Genomic DNA, 20,982 nt, shown 5'->3' with positions numbered 1-20,982 from the left:
GCACTTCAAATGAACATTTATTTGACAAATGTTAAATCTTTAATAGTCTTTAATAATAAATATATGTCCACATTAAAAACTTAATACATGCAAGTAATTATGACTGAAAACATCCAGCTATAGGGAATACACATCCATATGTTTATATATAGGGCTATACAGCCATCTACTGGTTACACAACAGTATTACAGATGATAAATGCTGCTTGACTCCGAGGTAAATATTTAGTACTGTAAAATCCCTTAAATATACTGTATATACAATAAATATTTTAAGTCTGCAAATTGTTACTGTATGGGGAGTTCAAAGCAGTTTGTATTGTTAGATTATAATACATTTCTTCTCTCATTTTCCAGGGAGTGGAGCAACTTTTCCATAAAACTGATGCTGACACAGAGTGATGCTGATGGAGTGATAGTACCAGAGATCCACTGTCCCTGTCAGACAATAATCTCACTTTGTTCAGACACATCACCTTTGAATAACTGGGATCTTGATCTTCAGTCACCTGATTTATTTTAATATAGCAAATATTTCAATTTCCTCTAGATTAAAACAAACATAGTTCGCAAGTACACAAGAGGTTTCACTTTATTCTTATTAAACTATGCTAATCTTGGATTAGCATACCAATAGCATATGAATGTTGAGGGGATAGTTCACCCAAAAATACAATTCTCTCTTATTTTACTCACCCTCATGCTGTCCAGATGCATTTTACTTTCTTTCTACAGATAAACACGAATTAAGATTGTAAGGAAAGTAATCCATCTCTGCGAGTCCTAAAGACGCTTTAAAAACCGCACACAGTGAGCGTGACGGTAATCCATGCGACCTCAGTGGATGAATCAATGCCTTCTGAAGTCAAACAATACGCTAGATAAAATAATAATAATAATGTAAACTGTTTTAACTATTAAAAATCATACGTACATTGGTTACAATCCACTTGTATTATGGACTCACAGAGATGGATTATTTCCTTAAATATCTTTGTCTATGTTTATATGAAGAAGAAAGTCATATACATCTGGGATGGCATGAAGGAGAGTAGCCTAAATGATAAGAGAATGCTCATGTTTTGGGTGGACAATCCTTGTTCTGCTTGTGTCCAGTCACTGCTTTGTTACTTGTACTGCAACAGGAACTGTTTAAAGAATCATTGCAACATTTAAAATGTATATTAATTTTTAAAATGTGTATTTGTAATTGTGCATTTTGTATAGTAATGTATATCATGAGAATACTGTGCATTGCATGTATATTATGCAGTTAATGTTTTGTGGATTCTGGTCTTTCCAGTCACAACATAATTGCATCCAAGACCTTCACTCTGATACTTGTGTATATGCTTTAATGACAATAAAGAATGTACATTTATTGGAATTCATATTTTCAATTACATTAATTTAACTGGTTGTATAAGTCACGATTGAAACGGTTGATGATTGTTAAAATATATTTAAATTAAATGAAAATGAAATAACTAAATATAATTATCAATTTAAAAAAATGGCAATAAGAACATTCTTTGTGTGACATATGTAATGAAATGCCCTTTGAGGTCTGTATCTGACAGCAGGCCACGACTGTAATTTTCATTTTGTTTAAATTCCTCTTATTTAAGTGATCATTAATTTTGATGGTGTAAACGTATATCATGCTAACAATGAGTAGTGTGATGGCCATGGTTGCCAAATGCCAACCTTGATTACCTGGTTGAAGTTTGACTTTCTTGACGGCTGAATATATCACACACGTTTGCTAATATTCTCTTTAAATTGTAACAGCTGAACCTAATCAGAGCCTAACATGCAAAATAATCATCAGGAATAAACAAATATTCTCCGAAAACATTGGACACTACAATATTTTAAGTATTATATACAGACAGTACTTTAATGTGCAATTACACCTGAATAGACTGAATAGATCTCTTGTGAGTAGTAGTAAGTTGTAGTAACTAAGTAGTAGCAGCAGGTAAATACAGATAAAATTAAAAAACAAACATAACTTATCACTAAAATGAAATAGAAAGCTGCGATTACAGACGCTCACATCCACACATAAACACACCACTGACGTCTTCACTTCCAGGTCACGAAGCTATCAATCAAAAGCTCAGTAACCAATGAGAACACACTGCTACTAGCCCCGCCCCCACGAGAGAAATGTGTCAGAACGGCGAACGAAAACTCTGGGAGTGAAAACGAAAACTTCAGAAGCCTAAATGAAAACTCTGGAAGCGCATTTGTAAGTTCAGATCAGCGATTGAAATATGAGAAATAGTTAGCAAAACATGCAGTGTATTAAAAACGAAGTCAAAAAATTTGCCTGCGATTTATTCTTTTTCAGTTTTAGAGATAATTTATTTAGTTTCAATTTATATTTTCATTAGTTTCTTGAAAAGCTACGTTCATTTTTATTGGCACAAGAATAGCTCCATATTCAGGGCCTGTTTTCCTCTGGATTCTGACTTTACTGCTTCCCTTAATGAGTTAAATTGTGGCCAATTAAGTGTGTCTGAACTGCAGCCCGAGTTAACGAGTTAAACGAGCTCACTGGAGCATGTGCTCAATTATCTGTGTATGAAGCGCTCCTCCCGGGAACACTAATGATCCCACGCTGGGAAGAGGCTCTTCCACCTTTCCCTCGAGCGAGTGAGTGAGTGTGACAGAGCGAGTGAGCGAGTGAGTGAGTGTGTTTGTGAGAGTCAGTGTGTGAGTGAGTGAGTGAGTGAGTGAGTGAGTGAGTGAGTGAGTGAGTGAGTGAGTGTGTGAGTGTGTGAGTGAGTGAGTGAGTGAGTGAGTGAGTGTGTTTGTGAGAGTCAGTGTGTGTGTGAGTGAGTGATTGAGTGATTGAGTGATTGAGTGAGTGAGTGAGTGAGTGAGTGATTGAGTGAGTGAGTGAGTGAGTGAGTGAGTGAGTGAGTGAGTGAGAGTGAGTGAGTGAGTGAGTGAGAGTGAGTGAGTGAGAGTGAGTGAGAGTGAGTGAGAGTGAGTGAGAGTGAGTGAGAGTGAGTGAGTGTGTTTGTGAGAGTCAGTGTGTGTGTGAGTGTGTGAGTGAGTGAGTGTGAGCGAGTGTGTGCGTGTGTGAGAGAGAGTGTGTTTGTGAGTCAGAGTGTGTGTGTGAGAGAGAGTATGTTTGAGACTGATATCACGTGTGTGTGTGTGTGTGTGTGTGTGTGTGTGTGTGTGTGTGTGTGTGTGTGTGTGTGTGTGTGTGGAGACGTGGCGGATGAAGAAAACATGCAAACTCAGATTGTTAATTTTCATAAACAACATTTGCATCGTGACATAATTTTCATAACCACCAAGTTCTCATTACAGTAATCCATAGACATCTCAGTCTGACAGTCTTTCACACACACACTCTGAGTGGTTGTTGGATTGATTGATTGACTGTAATAGTAACTTTTACAATATTAATGTAAAAGAAATTAATTTAAGAGCATAAATTAAATGCAGGAAACCTTTAATAAGCATAAATCAAAAGCAGTAAAACAAATATGACCGTGATTTATAAATACTTTTAAAATATTATAATTATTTTATATTTAAATATATATTTTATATTTTTTATGATGATTTATATATTTATTACTATATCTTGATTTATTATTAAATAAATATATTAATATTTTTGCTTTATAATTATTTTTAGGTAATCCCTTTGAACATTTGTTTGTGTGTGTGTATATGTTTGTATGTTATTTAAATATATTTAATATTCATTTTAATATATTTTTATATACTTGTTTTTTTTATAAAGGATGTAAACATTTTTGTGCAATATCCTATTCAGTAATCCATCTGAACACTTTTACAGTATTAGTTAAAACAGTTCATTTAACAAGCATAAATTAAAAGCACTAAAACAAATATGACTGCCCTGTATAAATACTTTTTAAAAAAACTAATAATTTAGGTATATTTTAGTGTAAGATATCTTTCATAAATTAATTTTTTTATGTGTATAATATTTTGCATTTTGACAATGAGAACTGTAGGTAAATACTTAATTGTTATGGAAAATAATGTAAATCGGTGTAAAAAAATCAATGGCTCAACAGAATCGCATCAGATCATGTTATGGCTGTTTCAGAGAGAACTGTAGGACTGTGTGTAAGTTACTGTCTTTGTTGTGTGAGTAAACCGTTACATTGTCACTAAACCGTCAGCAACACAAAAGCCCACTCGACCTCGCTGCCCTCAGAGAGAGTGTGTGTGTGTGTGTGTGTGTGTGTGTGTGTGTGCAGACGGTCATTGTGTCGTTATAGTCTCCCTCTATAAAGCTGCTTCCTGCCCTTAAACACCCCGGGGTGCTGTGTGTGTGTGTGTGTGTGTGTGTGTGAGAGCTCATTCACTCATGCAACACTGTCAGCTAAAGTTATAGACCTGATCTGAACTGATGATTATGATGATGAATATGAGCAAACTTCAGTCTGACTTTAGTGTGTGATTTAGAGTTAGTGTAGATGTACACAGTGATGGGTGACATTCAGGATGTTCAGTTTGTTTGTACGGTAAATCCAGCATTAATGACTAGATTGAGTTTTTAGTTCTTTTTTATTCAATTAAATTAATATTTTATTCAGCCAGGACGCGCTAAATTGATAAAGTGTCGGTATAAGACATTTATAATGTTACAAAAGAAATTTTATTTCAAATAAGCACTGTTTTAAACTTTCTATTCATCAAAGAGTCATGTAAAAATACAATTTATGATGTTTCCACAAAAATATGACTCTTTTCAACATTAATAAAAATCATAGTTGTTTCTTGATCATCATATTAGAGTGATTTCTGAAGGATCGTGTGACACTGAAGACTGAAAACATTCAGCTTTTAAATTACACTCTACTATATATTCACATAGAAAACAGATGATTTACATTAGAATATATACATTATTGTTTTTATCAAATAAATGCAGCCTTGGTGAACAGAAGAGACTTCTTTTAAAACCTTAAAAATCTCACCGACCCTAAATTGTGGTAGTGTATATGAAATCAGTCTCAAACTCTGACATTACAGTCGTCAGTAACATCAGATTGGACTCATCTGAATTTAATTATACGCAACAGAAGATGTTTGTGAGTGTGTGTGTGTGTGTGTGTGTGTCTGACCTGTGTTTGTCAGTGATAGTCTCTCTAAGTCAACATCAGGCCAGCGAGGGCTACAGCGGTTGACCTCTCGCTATTCTTTAGGCCTTTGCTTTTTACAGTAGGATAACAGCGCTTTATTGTTGTTTATGGCTGTTCCTTTGTCAGGCCTGTGTTCTGATAACGGCCATTGGCAGGTCATTAAAGTCCCAGAACAGCCTCTTTTATGATAAGGAGTGGACACAACTGAGGTCTATCTGGAACAATAGCTGTTAACAGTCATAAATAGCAGACAAACTCAGGGCCATCGCACCAGTCTGACCCTCAAAGCATGCTGGGATATCTCCAGCCAATACGCACACTATGAGGTTCTTGGATGAATAGCATGGTAGAACGATGTTTAGCAGGAATCTATTACAGGAACACAGGCGTCCATGTGATAATTGGCCCACATTAGGAGTCTGAATTTAGGACGCTGTCAAATATGGGTCAATCCTTTGGGACTCGAGTCCTACACGTGCCCTCGAGATCATGTTAAAGGAGTAGTTCACTGCAGAATTAAAATTTACGGACAATTGACTCTCCCCCACGTCATCCAAGATGTTCATGTCTTTCTTTCTTCAGTTGAAAAGGTTTCTGAGGAAAACACTCCAGGATGTTCCTCCATATAGTGTCTTCAATGGGGTCCAACGGGTTGAAGGTCCAAATGTGAGTTTCAGTGCAGCTTCAAAGTCTCGACATGATCCAGCCGAGGAATAAGAGTCTTATCTAGACAAACCAGCGGACATTTTAGAACAAAATAAACATTTATTCTTGCTCTAGCTGTGATGCGACACACATTACGTAATCACGTTGAAAGGTCGCGCATGTTCCGGTTCTGAAATGCAGAGAAGGGTGAAAAACTCCATCTCATTTACTCCTCAAACTTCACAATCGTCCGACATCGTTGTTTTACCTTGTAATTTTTTTGTAAATGGCATTTGACTTATTCTTTGCACGTTCGCTTTGTAAACACTGGGTCTGTTCTTCCGCCTACGTCCCGCTTGACCTTTCAACCTGATTGCGTAATGTGTGGTGTATCGCAGCTAGTGGAAGACCCGCATTTGTGGTTAAAAAGTATATAAATGTTTATTTGTTATAAAATGTCGGCTGGTTTGTCTAGATGAGACTCTTATTCCTCGGCTGGATCGTGTCGAGACTTTGAAGCTGCACTGAAACTCACATTTGGACCTTCGACCCGTTGGACCCCATTGAAGACACTATATGGAGAAACATCCTGGAGTGTTTTCCTCAAAAACCTTTTCAACTGAAGAAAGAAAGACATGAACATCTTGGATGGCATGGGGGAGAGTAAATTATCCATGAATTTTAATTTTAAAGTAAACTAATCCGTTAATGGCGGAGGATCATCTGAATGGTGTCAGGACATGCCGGGTCAAAACGGCCTTTCGGTTTTACAACCCGCGAGTTTCAGGCCAGGTGTGAGGAGCTGTTTGAACCGCTGTGACCATGAGGGGGCCGGAGGGGTCAGATTTATGATCCTCTTGTGCTTAGAAAGGATCCCAGGTCAGGGATGTGTGACTTGTCCTGTTTTATATTGCACTGGAATCCTTGTTCAACCCTGAACTGTGAAACGAGAGCCACAACAGAGCATCAGCGTGATGGATTGGTCTATTTCCAGGGTCGTCCTGAAAACGAGGACAGATAGAGTACTCATTTGAAGGGGCTCTTCTCAAGGGTTTTTGGGAAACCATTGGTATTTTTGGCTCAGGAGTTTGTACAAATGACTTCATTCACATCCGTCAGTGTTTGCAGGGTGTGTCGGTCGCTGACCCGAGGCTCGACACGCTACAGCTCATTTATAATAGTTACTTTCTTGCTCAGTATTTGTCTTGTTTTTCAGTACAAATATCTAAGGTCTTACATCAAGATGCTTTTAATGGAATAGTTCACTTCAAAATGAATCATTATTTACTCGCCCTTAAGTTGTTTCAAACATGTACGAGTTTCTTTCTTCTGCTGAACACAGATAAAGATATTGTGACGAACGTCGGCGATCAAACAGTTGTTGGACCCCATTGACTTCCATAGTAGGAAGAAAATACAGTTACACTTTATTTTTAAGGTTTCATTGTTACTGTGTAATTATATATTTGTAATATTAAACAACTACATGTACTTACTATAGGGTTAGAGTAGGATTTGGTTGAGGGTTAGCATGCATAATTTACTGTTATTCGTATGATATGTAGCATATGTAACAAGGACACTAAAATAAAGTTTTACCAAAAATACTATGGAAGTCAATGGGGTCCAACAACACCAACAATGGGGTCCAATCACCGACATTCTTCACAATATCTTCATCCGAGTTCAGCTGAAGAACTCGAACTCATACAGGTTTGAAACAACTTGAGGGAGAGTGAATGCGAGCATAGTGAACTATTCCTTTAATAGAGATGCAAAATCACAAAGATCAAACACATCTATCTGCCAGTGGAGACATAACCTCACAAAAATACTGAGGAAGAGCAGCACCCATCAAGATGAATATATTGCTCGGTTTACTAACTAAATGAGACCAAAACTATGTTCCAGTGGTTGTTTGAGGCCTGTGAATGAAAGACGATGTGGTTGAAGTGAATCTTTCCAGTTTCTGAAACTGTGAATTCGTATATAGCAATTTCTGAAAACAATTATCCATTTCGACTCCAAAGCAAGCTCTTTTACATCCACGCTGTAGTTTTTCAGTAGGTTACTCAACGTTTGGGATGCATGGAAAGCAAGTCCGGGGGTTTGTTTATCTTTCGGCAAGCCGCTAAAACCAGGGGGGCACGAATCCCCTCTTCCTCTTTGTTTCTGTCACACAAAGGGCTGTGCTTTAGTCCGGGTCCTGCTGTGTTTGCACCTCTGTGGCCTTGAACGCAACAATGGTGTTGTCCTCCAAAAAACCTCCATCCCATTACCAGCCCTTTTATTCAAGGCAGCGGTCGTAAAAAAGCTCACAGAACAGTCGGCGTCTATTATAGGATTCCTATATTTGTAGGGTAGATTTCATGTTTTATGGAAATAAGAGATTTATACTCTTATAAATATATACTCGGGTTTAAGCTGCAGTTGTTGTCCTGTTTGGTTTTTTCCTCCCTTTCGCCTTTTTTTTTTGCCTTTGTCGCCATGGGCTTTTGGCTTGCTTAGTTAGGGACATTTCATTTAATATTTCATTTATAATATTATTGATCTGCCTGCATTGACACTATTACATGAGAACTGAACTGAGGTGGACGATGACATTACGATATGTTTTTCAGAGCGGCTATATATATATAAATTAACTAAATAACTTTTTACAGCAAAAATGAATCATTTAACTTAAGCTGGACTGTGACGCTATTTTCTTCTGGAAACAAACTTTGTTGCATTATTTTCCTGTTATCTCTGTAAATCTGCTTTGAAACGATCTGTACTGTAAAAAGCGCTGTATAAATAAAGGTGACTTGACTGTTTGGTATGACGAGATCATTGGCCAGTTAACTGAGCTGTTGAATCTGACACTTTATTTGCACACCCCCAAGGGAAGTTTCCATTTCATGAGCACAAAGTTGTTGGTTTGTGGTGAAATGATTGAGGTAAGAACAAAGACCACCCTGGGTAGACGAATGGAGTTTCATAACTTCCTCCATCATCCTTCATTCAGGAAACCGGGAGCCTCGTCCTCCTGGACGGAGAACAAACTCTGAGCTTTTGTTTGTTTAAACAACAGGAAGGTCTTCACCTTTGGCACATTCCTCAGGAAATGAAGGCGAGATGAGGTAAACTGTCTTTCTAGGCAGGACACTGAGGTTTTTGGGGTCACTACTTGGGCACATAAGGCGTTCATGAAGGGTGAATTTGGTTGCACTCATTTTCCAACTGTAGACATCTGTTTTTCTGTCAAAAAACCTTGTTCCTTTGGCTCTCCTGGTGGTTTGGTTGAACGGTTCTTGCATTCTGAGTTCAGATCAGAAGTAACTTCAGAATCAGCCTTCCTAGTGTTTCAATGCCATTGAAAGACAAAAAGTGTGTATTTCCCCAAACGGCACGCATGCTAAAAGCAAAACACCCATACGGAAGTGGATTGGCTCTGATAGTGATGGCCTTTTTGATTTGCATGGTAAACGCTCTGTAAGTACCATGTGGAGTCTTTCAGGCATTGTGGTCTGGATCTGCTGACATCATTGTTGACTTGAGACGTGAAAGAGTGACGTTTGACTGAAACTCCATTTAATGCATGAAGGGTGCAACTCACTTCAGTTTTATCACTTTTGCTTAAGGAGCCACTTAAATTATCTTTATTATGAAAACTTTTTTTTGTGATCTATATTGGCAATCTATGGAATTCCTGATTGAAATGCGCCATCTCAGAACAAATACTTAAATATTACAATATTATGAATTATTTTCAATGCAAAAATTGATTTTCTGACTCGTTTACCAGTAAAAACATTCTTAAATCAAATAATTGATCTGAGGTGCAAAATGACATAGAAAGAAATGTGTAAAAATTAGGCGAGTTTGTTTAAAACTGAAAGAAAAAAAATCTATCACTGGGGTCAGAATTTTTTGGACTTAATTAAAAGGGAAACCCAGATTATTTTTCTGACTGCACTGATATTTTACCTTATTTTAATCATAAATCCACTTAATTTTCATTATTTCTTAGAAGACAAGACTTAATGTCTAGTGTCATTTTGCTTCCCCAGTAAATGTATCTTGATTTAAGAATGTTTAGATATGTGTGCTGGAAAACAAGACGGAAACACTGAAGAAGTCAACACTGAATATGAAATTTAACACTATTTTACATTTTATCCCATTTTTAGGTTTTAAAACTAAATTCTACCCTGTAAAAAAAAAAAAAAGATTTGTTGATGTTGTGAATAAACCGACTATTGTAAGAAGTTTTATTGTAGAAAATACTTCAAAATGTTACATTTAATTCAATGTTACTTGGTGTATTTTTGTGAGTAATTTCCGAGTTAACATCTAAAAGTAGATCCTTTACTTTCAAAGTTAATCCTACACCAATTTCTTTCAGTGTATAAGACCAGATTGTGTTATCGTAACGCTTTACAATAAGGTTTATTAGTTAACTTCATTAGTTAACATGAACTAGAAAGAACAATACCTCTTCAGCATTTATTAATCTTAGTTAATATTAATTTCAACACTTACTAATACGTTATTAAAATCAATAATTAACATTAGTTAATGCACTGTGAACTAACATGAACAAGCTGTGAACAGCTGTATTTTTTATTAAGTAACATTAACAAAGATTAATAAATACTGTAACAAATGTTTGGCTCATTGCTAGTTCATGTTAGTTAACTAATGAACCTTATTGTAAAGTGTTACCATGTTATCAATACTGATGTGAGGTTTGTATGTAAAAGAGTCCCAGCGCATGTAGACCCAAAATCAGTCGCTCGAGAAACCCGAGGAAGGGCTGGGTGAAACTGACCGTTGCTGTGAGCAATGTGAAGTGTGTTTGAAGTGAAGGGGGTTTGGTTTAGGAGCCACGCTGAGCTCGGGTTATCGGGGGAGTGGCTCCACAGGACTGCAGTAAATGGAAGAGCATCTGCTAGAGTTGTTCTCCACACACACACACTACTGTACTCGTCCTGCGCCGTCGGCTCACACGCGTGACAACGTCTGCTTTGGATTTAGATGGGATGAGGCTCACACTGAGGACATGTAGTCAAGGAATCACGGGAACTTTGGAGAACACAGTTTGATTCGATTTTCTTGAAGACGTTGCCGAGCGAGCAGGTATGGTTTGAAACTTTGAAACATTTAAAAGTCTTCTCTGCAGGGCCTTTGGGTGCACATTCGACCTATATTTTGCTGTGTCACGTCCTACTTCTAGTTATATTTAGCTTTTATAAACTTCTCAGTTAATTGTAGGTGGTGCAGCACAGATTTGAAGACTCTGCGTGTGTTTAAAGGTCTGTTGAAAAGGAAAAAGGTGTCAGAGAGGTGTGTTGTGGGTAAATATCCGAAGCTTCTAGTCATCTGGCTCCAGCCGGTCAGAACGCAGGTGGTCTTTCTCTAATGTCTTCAGTGTGTTGGGACAAGCCTTGAAACCATTTGGTCCTGGAATAACACTCGAGTTCTTCAAAGTTTGGCCAAAAGTTTGGGAGGATCACCCAAACGCTCCGACACTGCCTCGACACTGCCTCCTTCCTGTTTATAATGTCTAGCATTCTCTGATATAACTTTAAGTAAAAAAAAAAAATTTGACTTGTCACTATCTTGGCATTAGGGCATCATAAATATATTTTTAGATAACAGTTGTGTCTTTTGGAAGGTAAAAACTAGTAATCATAATTGATAATCAGACTGATAACCATTTGCAATTGGTTGAATAACAAAAGTGGTTGATTCTAATGACAATCTTGTAAATGCAGACTAAATATTTAATGTTTTACAATATTTTGTTTGGAAATTTTGGGTAAATATATAATTTTGAGTAGCCTGAATATTTGTGGTGTACATCTATTAAAGTGCATCATGTATAATATATCAATATTATTTTGGCTCTACTCTTGTGATCTGTTGACAGCTTGTAAAAACACAGATCGAATTATTTGCTCATATGAACTTTTGAGGGTTTTAGTTAAAGCTTTGAGGTAAGTTAGGTTCTAGCTTGGAGATTTGGACTTGTTTGTTTTAGAAGATTCAAAGATGCTTTTGTATTCAAGTGTTTTTGGAAGTGACATGTCATAACAAACGATTGTATTTGTTGGATTGAAGTTTTATTACTGGCTCAACGGCCGTGGAGGGAAACTCCTCATTTGTGGAGCGCAGGACTCGCTCACATCGTCTGCCAGTTCTGCTGTTCTTAACATTAAATCCATAGACAGAATTCCAGCACTGATTCAGGTCTGAACTGGGCCAAATCAAACAGGTCCTGACGGGCCGGACTAATGGAGCGCCAACGGTGCCAGTGGATCTGCTGAACATTTCCACATTTACTGGGCTTAATGAAGGCTTGTTTTTACACACACATACTATTCTCATTAACCACATAATATTTAATGCACACATAATGAGTGTCATTCTGACTAATTTAGCTGAGGAAAAATGTGGTAGTTATGCAGTATTATGTTTAAAACGGTCACGTTTACTGTCTCTAAAAGGTGGAATCTGTTGACCTAACTTCCACTATGCTCACAGTCATCGAATTGAATCTGGTTTAACCCAGTTAACCCATGCTATTTCTGTGAGAATAGTTACCTCTCACAATTCCACTCCAAGTTGTGGAAATGGGCTATTGAGTAAGATGTAGTTTGTTGGGTCTTGACCTGGTGTCCTCAGGACACTTACGCAAATTAATTTGTCAGAGACTTCATTTGCATGGTAGTATTATTTTGATTAGCCACGTGAAGTTATGCATCATTTAATGTAGAAATAAAAGTGCTTAATGCATTTATTCACTTTAAGTCTTAATGAAATTGGTCCTTTGCTATGCTGAGGGTCCATTACCATATGAGTCTCTGGTAGTTACCCTTGTGTGATCACCCGGGGTCCATCCCCTCCCCAGGCAACTCGCCCTCCACCCATATCTGCCCCCCATTGAGGGCCATTCAGGCCTCGCGTGGGTGGATCTAACAGATATGCATCTCAGACCTCCAAAGTCATGTTAACAAGCAGCTCTACAAGAGAGCAGGCTGTTAAACACTCGGGGCTCGAGGGCTTTTTCAGGGCGAGCTTTTTCAGACAGGAACTGCTTTCGGTTCCCCGAGGTCCCTGCGATTCACTCAGAGCCACTCAATCGTAAAATAGCTGTTTATTTTCGATGAAACATTACGGCAGTTTCTCTTCACTTCAGTTGTTGATTAGATCTGGAGTCTCAGGAAGTGATGCTGATGGCATCTAAGACAGAAATTAGCATACTTAAGGAGACTGTTTAGGAGAAAGGGTGTTGCCTCTTTGAGCTCCTTTCCTGTGTCAGCAACTTCCTTTGAAGAAAATATCAAATACTAGTGGATTTTGCACCACCAGAACACATGTGTAACATGGCAGGGAATGTCTCTCTTCTGATAGAATTACATAACCCAGTTAATGTTTAAGTAGTCTCTTACAGGAACTTCAATGGTTCTTCTGAGAAGAGTTTGGGGTATTTGAACACCTAAAATTAAGTACTTTGGTGAAGAAGTCACAGTTTTAAACATTTTAGGCCTCTCTTAGATTGGGTTTGTCTGGGAGTCTTTATGATTTCAACTGAAGAGAATTTCAGGCCTGAACAAAAAGCCGTGTTTGGTCATTTCAGTTGTTCATCTATAGATGGGATTGTGATGGGTCGGGCACAGTTGCATTTACTTCAAAATCTCGCATGTGAATTAGCACATCAATTTAACTTCATTTACCCAGTGTTATCTGATATAATTCTGATTATGTTTGTATTGTGTTCTTGTAAAACCTTAGTAAATTTAACAACTTTCACTACTGTTTTAAAGATGCATTTCTATTTTTTTAGAGAAATGCCCCCCCCCCCACCACACACACACATTGCGGCATTACTTTAATGAAAAAATAAGAACATATATACCACTACAATGCAAAAAAAAAGTCCTGTTATTCTCTTTGGTGTGAAATATGATCTGACATTTCTTGCCACTTTTTGAGAGCTTTCCCCCTTTAATTGTTGATGCACATATTCTGGATGCATCTTCCCGTTCCAGTCTAAATTGCTGTACATGTGAAACTAACACCTGTCATTGGGTTCATTCCATCCATCTCACCTGTTTTCATTCCAAAAACAGCAGCTCCAGAGATCAAAGCATCAGATGATGTGTCACTCAGCAGGACGTGATGCGGTATGGCAGGTTCTAAAACACTGTCCTCAACAAACAGCACAGGGGCTTGAAGAAAGACATGGGTTTCAAGCATTACCATATGGCTTTGTTATGCTTGGTGTCCTGAATGGACTTCAAAGGAGTGACAGGGAAGAACGCAAAAGATTTCAGTCCTCTGTCAGTTTGAGCTGAAAGAGTTCTGAACAGAGTCAAGTAAACTATGTCGTTGGGAAAAAATCATATATGGCATGCATTAGTGCTCAACTTAACCAGAAGAGCGTCCCAATAGAAGGAAATGGAAAATACCAGAAAGCTTCCACGGTGATGATGAGTCAGGAAAATGCATTAAAATAAATTGACTGTAAAAGAGTTAGGATGGTTGAAGTTTGGAGGGAACGTCCGACCACATCACGGCAAAACTCGGCACAATAGCAGTAACAATAAAACTGCCATCGTTTATGAGCAGAATCTATTTAACAGGCCTCCACCCTGGGCTGGAAGTCACTGTAACTGCTATGAAATGTTTTAGGACGCTGCATTTTTCCAGTTGCGTTATTGTTCTCATCCCAATACGATGTATCTTACGAGGTGTTTTATCATGTGGTTTCCTGATCCATGACACACTGTTCCCTCTTAACCACTCCAGGAGGTCTTTCTGATGAACCTTGAGAATTCGGGAAGTTTCCACGGTGCCGTGAGGCAGCTGGACATGGAGCCGAAGGTCAACAAGCTCACGTTCGGCTTCCAGCGGAGCTCCACCTCAGATGACGACTCGGGCTGTGCCTTGGAGGAATATGCTTGGGTGCCACCAGGACTTCGACCAGAGCAGGTAAACCAATCTCTATGGGCTTAAGAAAGTCTAGAACTTATTGGAATATTGCCTCCATAACGTAAAGCATTTAACAGAGAACTTGCATTAATGCACATGTAAGGTAGGAAATGGTTAGAAGGCAGCATGAAGCCAAAATGGCAACATTGTTTTGAAAGGGGAAAACCGCAATAACAACCATGTTACAAAATGCAAAGCAGTCGCATGTCTTCAGTTTCAGGGAAAGAATCTGCTCTGTTATGGCTAAATAGTATCATGCAGTTCAAGATGTGATATCTTAACACAATGTGCAAGCTGTTATACAATAAATACACCAGATGTGATCTTTATTAAAATTCCAAACTGTTGGTCAATCATTCTGTCAGCAAAGCTAGTCACAGTCACTAAGATTTAGAGGACCTTTCTGCATTTTTGCAGGCACAGCTAAACACTGTGAAGGAAGCACCCCACAGGCATTTTGGGAACAGGAAATGCTGCTTTTTATTTACAAACTACTTCATGGAAAATCTGCAAGTCATTATCTCAAGCTGCCAGACAAAAGGGCTTGAAATGATGAGGAAAAGCAGTTTGCTAACAGCCAAGCTCGCAGCCACAACTTTTTTTTCCTGGCATTGTCCGCAAAGGCGGTCCTCTCGTGCCTGGAGGCGCTCTGATGTGGCGCTGATTCCAGTCGGTGTCCCACACTTCCCCCGGCTGTCCTTAAGAGCACCCTTGAATAAAATCTGAAGTGATGGGTGAGGAAAAAGGTCTAAAGCAATTTGGAGACCCCTAAAATCCCAGTGCAGCTTTTGTGTTAAATGCAAGAGCCAACTGTAATGCCTTTATAGCAGCCGTTCTGTGAATTGCCCTGCAGATTATAGGTGATCATTGTGGGGAAGAACACAAACACTCAGGAATAGTGTTGTTCAAGTGCCTAAGGCTCAGTACCAGAGGTAATATCAGCTTGAAATGAGGGGTGATTTATGGTGCTGCTGATCATCAGGTCTAAATGCCATTCCAGTAGACTGACTCAACAGCAGCAGGACTCTCTTTATGCAGGAAAAGACAAGCACAGTCCAGCTATTTATCTGGGGGCTGTTACGACCAGCACTCATAAAGAGTTCCCACTCACAAGGCATAGGTCACAGTGTCATAGAAGCACAATGGAGTACAGTAAAAACTTTTCCTCAGCCCAAAACTGGAGGCTCAAGTTTCAGAAAAGGTAATTTTATGGAAATGGCAATGTTGATAGATACACAGGAATGACTCAACCTGGTACACACGACATTAACATTTGTCTCTGGAAATCTGATCATAAGTGCTCAGCTGAGAAAGATAGATTCCATTGAGGGCAGGGTCTCTGATCACGTGACCACCAACAACAGCAAAAAAACACATTTCTGATCAGATCATTTAAGACAGACGTTGGGCTAGTCTAGTGTAACTGCTTTTTTGACTTTGTGCATACTCTACATGGAGTGACTGACCTGATCCGTCTCCATCTCATATCCAGGTCCAGCTCTACTTCTCTTGCCTACCTGAGGACAAAGTCCCTTATGTGAACAGCCCCGGGGAGAAATACCGCATCAAGCAGCTCCTGTACCAGCTACCTCCTCATGACAATGAGGTGAGTTTACAGAAACAAAGGAAATAGGACCTGCATCAGCAGCCATGAAAGCCCCTATTGTTTCCCCAGCATCGCTGCAGTCCAAAATGCCCACGCATCACATTTCAAAACCCCTTCAAATAGCTTTTTAACTGCAACGTGGTGTGGGTGTTTTAGCTTCATGGGTTTAGTGCTTCACCACACTCCCTGCCATTACAGAAAGAAGCTTTGTCACTTCATATCTATGTGGGTGCTTGTACAATGAGACTTTTGAGCTGAAGATTAAATGATGCTGCGTGGGGTCTGCTCGATCTGACTCAATCTGAAACATTGCTCTGGGTCACATAACAAACTTTAAGCATCACAACTTAAAACATGCATAGTTCGAGTTTTTCAGTGCGTGACTCTTAATTTTGCTCTTTAAATCAAGAGATGTTAAATTTTCTTGTGTTAAGGTATCCCAAAACTAAAGTACTCAGCAAAATGTCCTAGCCATCTATAAGGGAACCTGCACACAAGAGTTTGTACAGTATCAGATTAGGCTTGGATTTTAATGGGGATGAGCATAGAAGGTTTGCCAAACTAATGCACCATCATGCAAAGTTGAGAAAATTGTATATTTTACTGTAGTGCACTCCGATGTAGACTTTTGTTGAATGCAGATGTGCTTTTGTAAACCAAATTCACTGTATTCCTGGTTGTCTTTCCACTCAAAACACATAATATGCATTTGTATTTGTCAAACTCTCCTTCAATGCTTTCTCTAGCATGTAAGCACATTAAAAGGAATAGGCCTACTTTCTTCGCTCTAAAGACCCTGCATGTGGTCCACAAGGGCTTTTTTCTTAATAGTTTGACAGCAAACACGTTTTAAATGTCCCCCTCAGGTGCGATACTGCCAGGCTCTCAGTGAAGAAGAGAAGAAGGAGCTTCACATGTTTAGCGTGCAGAGAAAGAAAGAGGCCCTCGGGCGAGGAACTCTAAGACTGCTGCCAAGGACGATGCTTCATGCCATGTGTGAACACGTAGGTGTTTAAACTAAGCGTATTGCGATGCAAGAAGTGACTGTTTGAAGCTGATTGTTTTATTTAAACATCTTGCCTCTTCAGTGTGGAGAGAACGTCAGTGGAGGGGAGATGGTGGTGTTCGCTTCACGAGCGGGACCTAGTCAGTGTTGGCACCCATCGTGCTTCACATGTTCCACCTGCAATGAGCTCCTGGTTGATCTCATTTACTTCTACCAGGATGGGAAGGTCCACTGTGGACGGCATCATGCTGAATTGCTAAAGCCACGCTGTTCCTCCTGTGATGAGGTGAGTTTAGTTTTTCAAAAAACACACTCATTGTATTGTGCATGAAACAAGGCATGTTATATCATGGATGCTCTTATTCATTTATTGGTGTCCTCACAGATTATTTTTGCGGACGAGTGCACAGAGGCAGAGGGTCGTCACTGGCATATGAAGCACTTTTCCTGCTTTGAATGCGAGACCATCCTGGGTGGTCAACGGTACATCATGAAGGATGGTCGGCCCTTCTGCTGCGGTTGCTTTGAGTCTCTGCACGCGGAATACTGTGAGGCCTGCGCCGAACACATCGGTAAGCCCAAATGTGTCTCTCTGATGTCTCAACGTCATTTACCACAAACCACGTTTCGCCTGCAAGAAGCTGACCTTTTAACTCCTGTTTATTTTCCTCTAGGGGTGGACCATGCCCAAATGACGTATGATGGCCTTCACTGGCACGCCACAGATGCTTGTTTTAGCTGTGCTCAGTGCAAGAGCTCCTTGCTTGGTTGTCCTTTTTTACCCAGACAAGGCAGGATCTACTGTTCCAAGACCTGCAGTCTAGGGGAGGACGTCCACGCCTCAGATTCTTCTGATTCTGCCTTCCAGTCTGCAAGATCTCGGGAATCACGGCGCAGTGTGAAGATGGGACAAAGCAGCCGCTCCGCAGACCAATGTCGGCAGTCTCTTCTCTTTTCACCTGCAGGCAATTACAAGTTCCCCGGACTCTCAGAGAACGCTGACGACACCTTGTCCAACAAGCTGTCACAGCTAAGCTTTGCAGACAACCACTTCTGGAGGAACAGGGAAGAGCAGGAAGATCCCGAGGACCACGAGGAATGGGCCGAGCATGAGGACTACATGACCCAGCTCCTTCTCAAGTTTGGTGAACATGGAATGTTCCAGCAGCCGGAGGACACTAGGCCAAACAACCTCTGGATGACTGACTCTGATGCCAAAAACAAGACTGAGCCCAGGATGCCAGGCAGTGGTGGGAATGGCAGTCTGGCCAGTAAAAAGTACAAGGCAGACATGTACTGGGCACAGTCCCAGGATGGACTAGGTGACTCTGCGTATGGGAGTCACCCTGGACCTGCAAGCAGCAGAAAGCTCCAGGAGCTCGATTTGGAGCATGGAGCCAGCTTTAAGCTTGAAGACAAACAGTGGTATAATGACTCATTGGAATGCATCACAGATGAACTTAAACAAGCAGAGCATAACATCAGAGACTCAATGGACTCCTTGGCGCTCTCCAACATCACAGGTGAGACTAAAGGATTGATGTGCAAGTGATATTTGCTGAGTGCAAAGTATGTGAGGCAATTGGGGGGAAATCTGAGGAATGGATGTAGATATTTATATATCTAGTAAAACATGTTCAATGTAGGCAAAAAGTTAAGTGTGTAATTTTGGTGGCAAACTGCAATCTGTAGAATTTTGCATTTTTGGTAGTCTGGGATGTGGTCATTGAAAATCAGGCACACCATGGCATTTAAATTTCTACTTCTAGAGTATTGAATGTAATTTTTTGCACTACAGTATAATTTGAACTTCTGTGATCCTTTCAGGCGCTTCAGTTGATGGGGATATAAAAGAGAAACAGTTGCTCTACTCGTTACAACAGTTCTCTGAGCTTGAACACTGTGAGAACACCAGCAACATGGGGACGCTGAATTCATCAGTGCTGCACAGAAGCACCAACTCCCTGAAGAGCCTGACCTCCGAGCTCGAGCGTGTGGAGGTTATTGAAGAGGAGGACCCGGAGCAGGAGGTCCCGCTCCCTGAGGAGAGGCCCAAACCACCTCACTTATCTGTCTTAAGAAGGTCCAAGTCCCAGTCCAAACCTCAGCAGGTTAAGTTCTCGGATGATGTTATAGATAACGGACGATATGATGGCCTGGAGGTGCGGCAGCCTCCCATGAGTGAACGTACTCGTAGACGAGCGTACCACTTCGACGAGCAAGATCAGCAGCGCCACCGGCATCACCACAGGCGAAGGAGGAGTCGTAAGTCTCGTTCGGACAATGCACTTCACTTGTTGCCCAAAGAAAAGGCCCGTATGTGCTTTAAGGAGGACCGTCGCCAGCACGAGCCGGGTCCGAACGCTCACTACAGACAGCCTCCCTATGCCCACGCTGACTCTGAATACGGTTTGCACAATCAGGGGGCAGAGAGATGTTTACGTCTTTATGGGGGTGAAGATGACTGGTGCTCTACCTGCTCCTCTTCATCATCTGAATCAGACGAGGAAGGCTTTTTCCTGGGCCAGCCTATTCCACAACCAAGACAACCTCGGTACCAATATTACGCTGATGAACTTCCCATTGGCACAAGGACAAAGTCCAAACAGAAGAGAGGACGAAAGGACAAAAACTGTATAATTTCATAGAATTGGCAAGGAAGTTTGAAACAGTTGATCTGCATCTTAATACGTCTTTTATCAAATGCCGTTATGGAGCTTGCTTTGAGCTGTTATTTGAAGTGGAATACATCTTGTTCAGGTTTCTCTGTCCAGGACATATTGCAGTGGTCTTGCCATACAGTGATCAACGCAGTGTTAAAACCATGCTTACTTGCTGCAATAATGCATATTAGGTGACAAGTGATTATAGTCTTTGAGAGAACCAGAAGAATATAATATTTATAAAGCCGCTTTTTTAGAGACTAATGGAGAGAATAATTTAACTTTGCAAAAATGAATGTGTATATATTGTAAAATGTATGAGTTAAAGCTAATATTTTTATATCCCTGAGTTTCAAAAAGATTTTTTTTAAAAGAATGTTACTGAAAAAAATACGAAAGGACAAAGGTTTGCAGCGACTCCACTTTTGTTAATCAGGGTTTTAAAAATAAATATGTAATGCCACGGTCAGCAATTCTGCTCAATTTGTACTAAAACATTGACTACAAACATTGTACGTTACGTATTATCCAAAGCCTATTTGAGTGTCATTTTATTAATGGGTCATACAGACAGATCACTGTAATCTGTATAAATGCAAACTGGAACGCAAGGCTAATAATAAAAAAATGAGATATATATACATAAATATATATACATACACATTTCATGTCTACTATGTCTTTAAAGTCAACATCCTTTCAGGATGTGTTCTTGTTTGTCTTACTGTGGATCAAAACATGGAGATTGACATTTTTGACCATTGCATCATGTTTTTTTATTGCCTTGTACCATGAGTGCCGCTTTTTAAAGCTTTTAAATATCTTACAGATATGTATATATGTTATACACATTCTAAACCTATATATATATATATATATATATATATATATATATATATATATATATATATATATATTGTGACAAATGTAAGCTAG

At 39.6% G+C, this 20,982-nt stretch overlaps 1 protein-coding gene across 3 annotated transcripts in view; it reads left to right on the top strand.

Moving 5' to 3' along the window:
- Positions 1-20,803, top strand: part of prickle1a (prickle homolog 1a) — a 28,941-nt gene extending 8,138 nt beyond the window's left edge. For 2 of the 3 annotated variants that reach the window (XM_081356492.1, XM_081356494.1), the window contains exons 2-8: positions 14,589-14,771; positions 16,264-16,377; positions 17,244-17,381; positions 17,466-17,669; positions 17,769-17,955; positions 18,058-18,906; positions 19,211-20,803. In XM_081356492.1, the coding sequence (XP_081212618.1) occupies positions 14,601-14,771; positions 16,264-16,377; positions 17,244-17,381; positions 17,466-17,669; positions 17,769-17,955; positions 18,058-18,906; positions 19,211-20,031 (2,484 nt within the window). In that variant the 5' untranslated portion in view covers positions 14,589-14,600 and the 3' untranslated portion in view covers positions 20,032-20,803. Of the gene's footprint in view, positions 1-10,705; positions 10,914-14,588; positions 14,772-16,263; positions 16,378-17,243; positions 17,382-17,465; positions 17,670-17,768; positions 17,956-18,057; positions 18,907-19,210 lie in introns of those variants that run through there. The other variant, XM_081356493.1, reaches the window with a different exon arrangement.
- The last annotated feature ends 179 nt before the right edge of the window (positions 20,804-20,982 follow it).

Source organism: Scardinius erythrophthalmus, assembly GCF_964197995.2.
Source record: "Scardinius erythrophthalmus genome assembly, chromosome: 24".
NCBI classification, from domain to species: domain Eukaryota; kingdom Metazoa; phylum Chordata; class Actinopteri; order Cypriniformes; family Leuciscidae; genus Scardinius; species Scardinius erythrophthalmus.
Note: the sequence above shows the minus strand (reverse complement) of the source record. Positions and strands in the feature narration are given on the sequence as shown.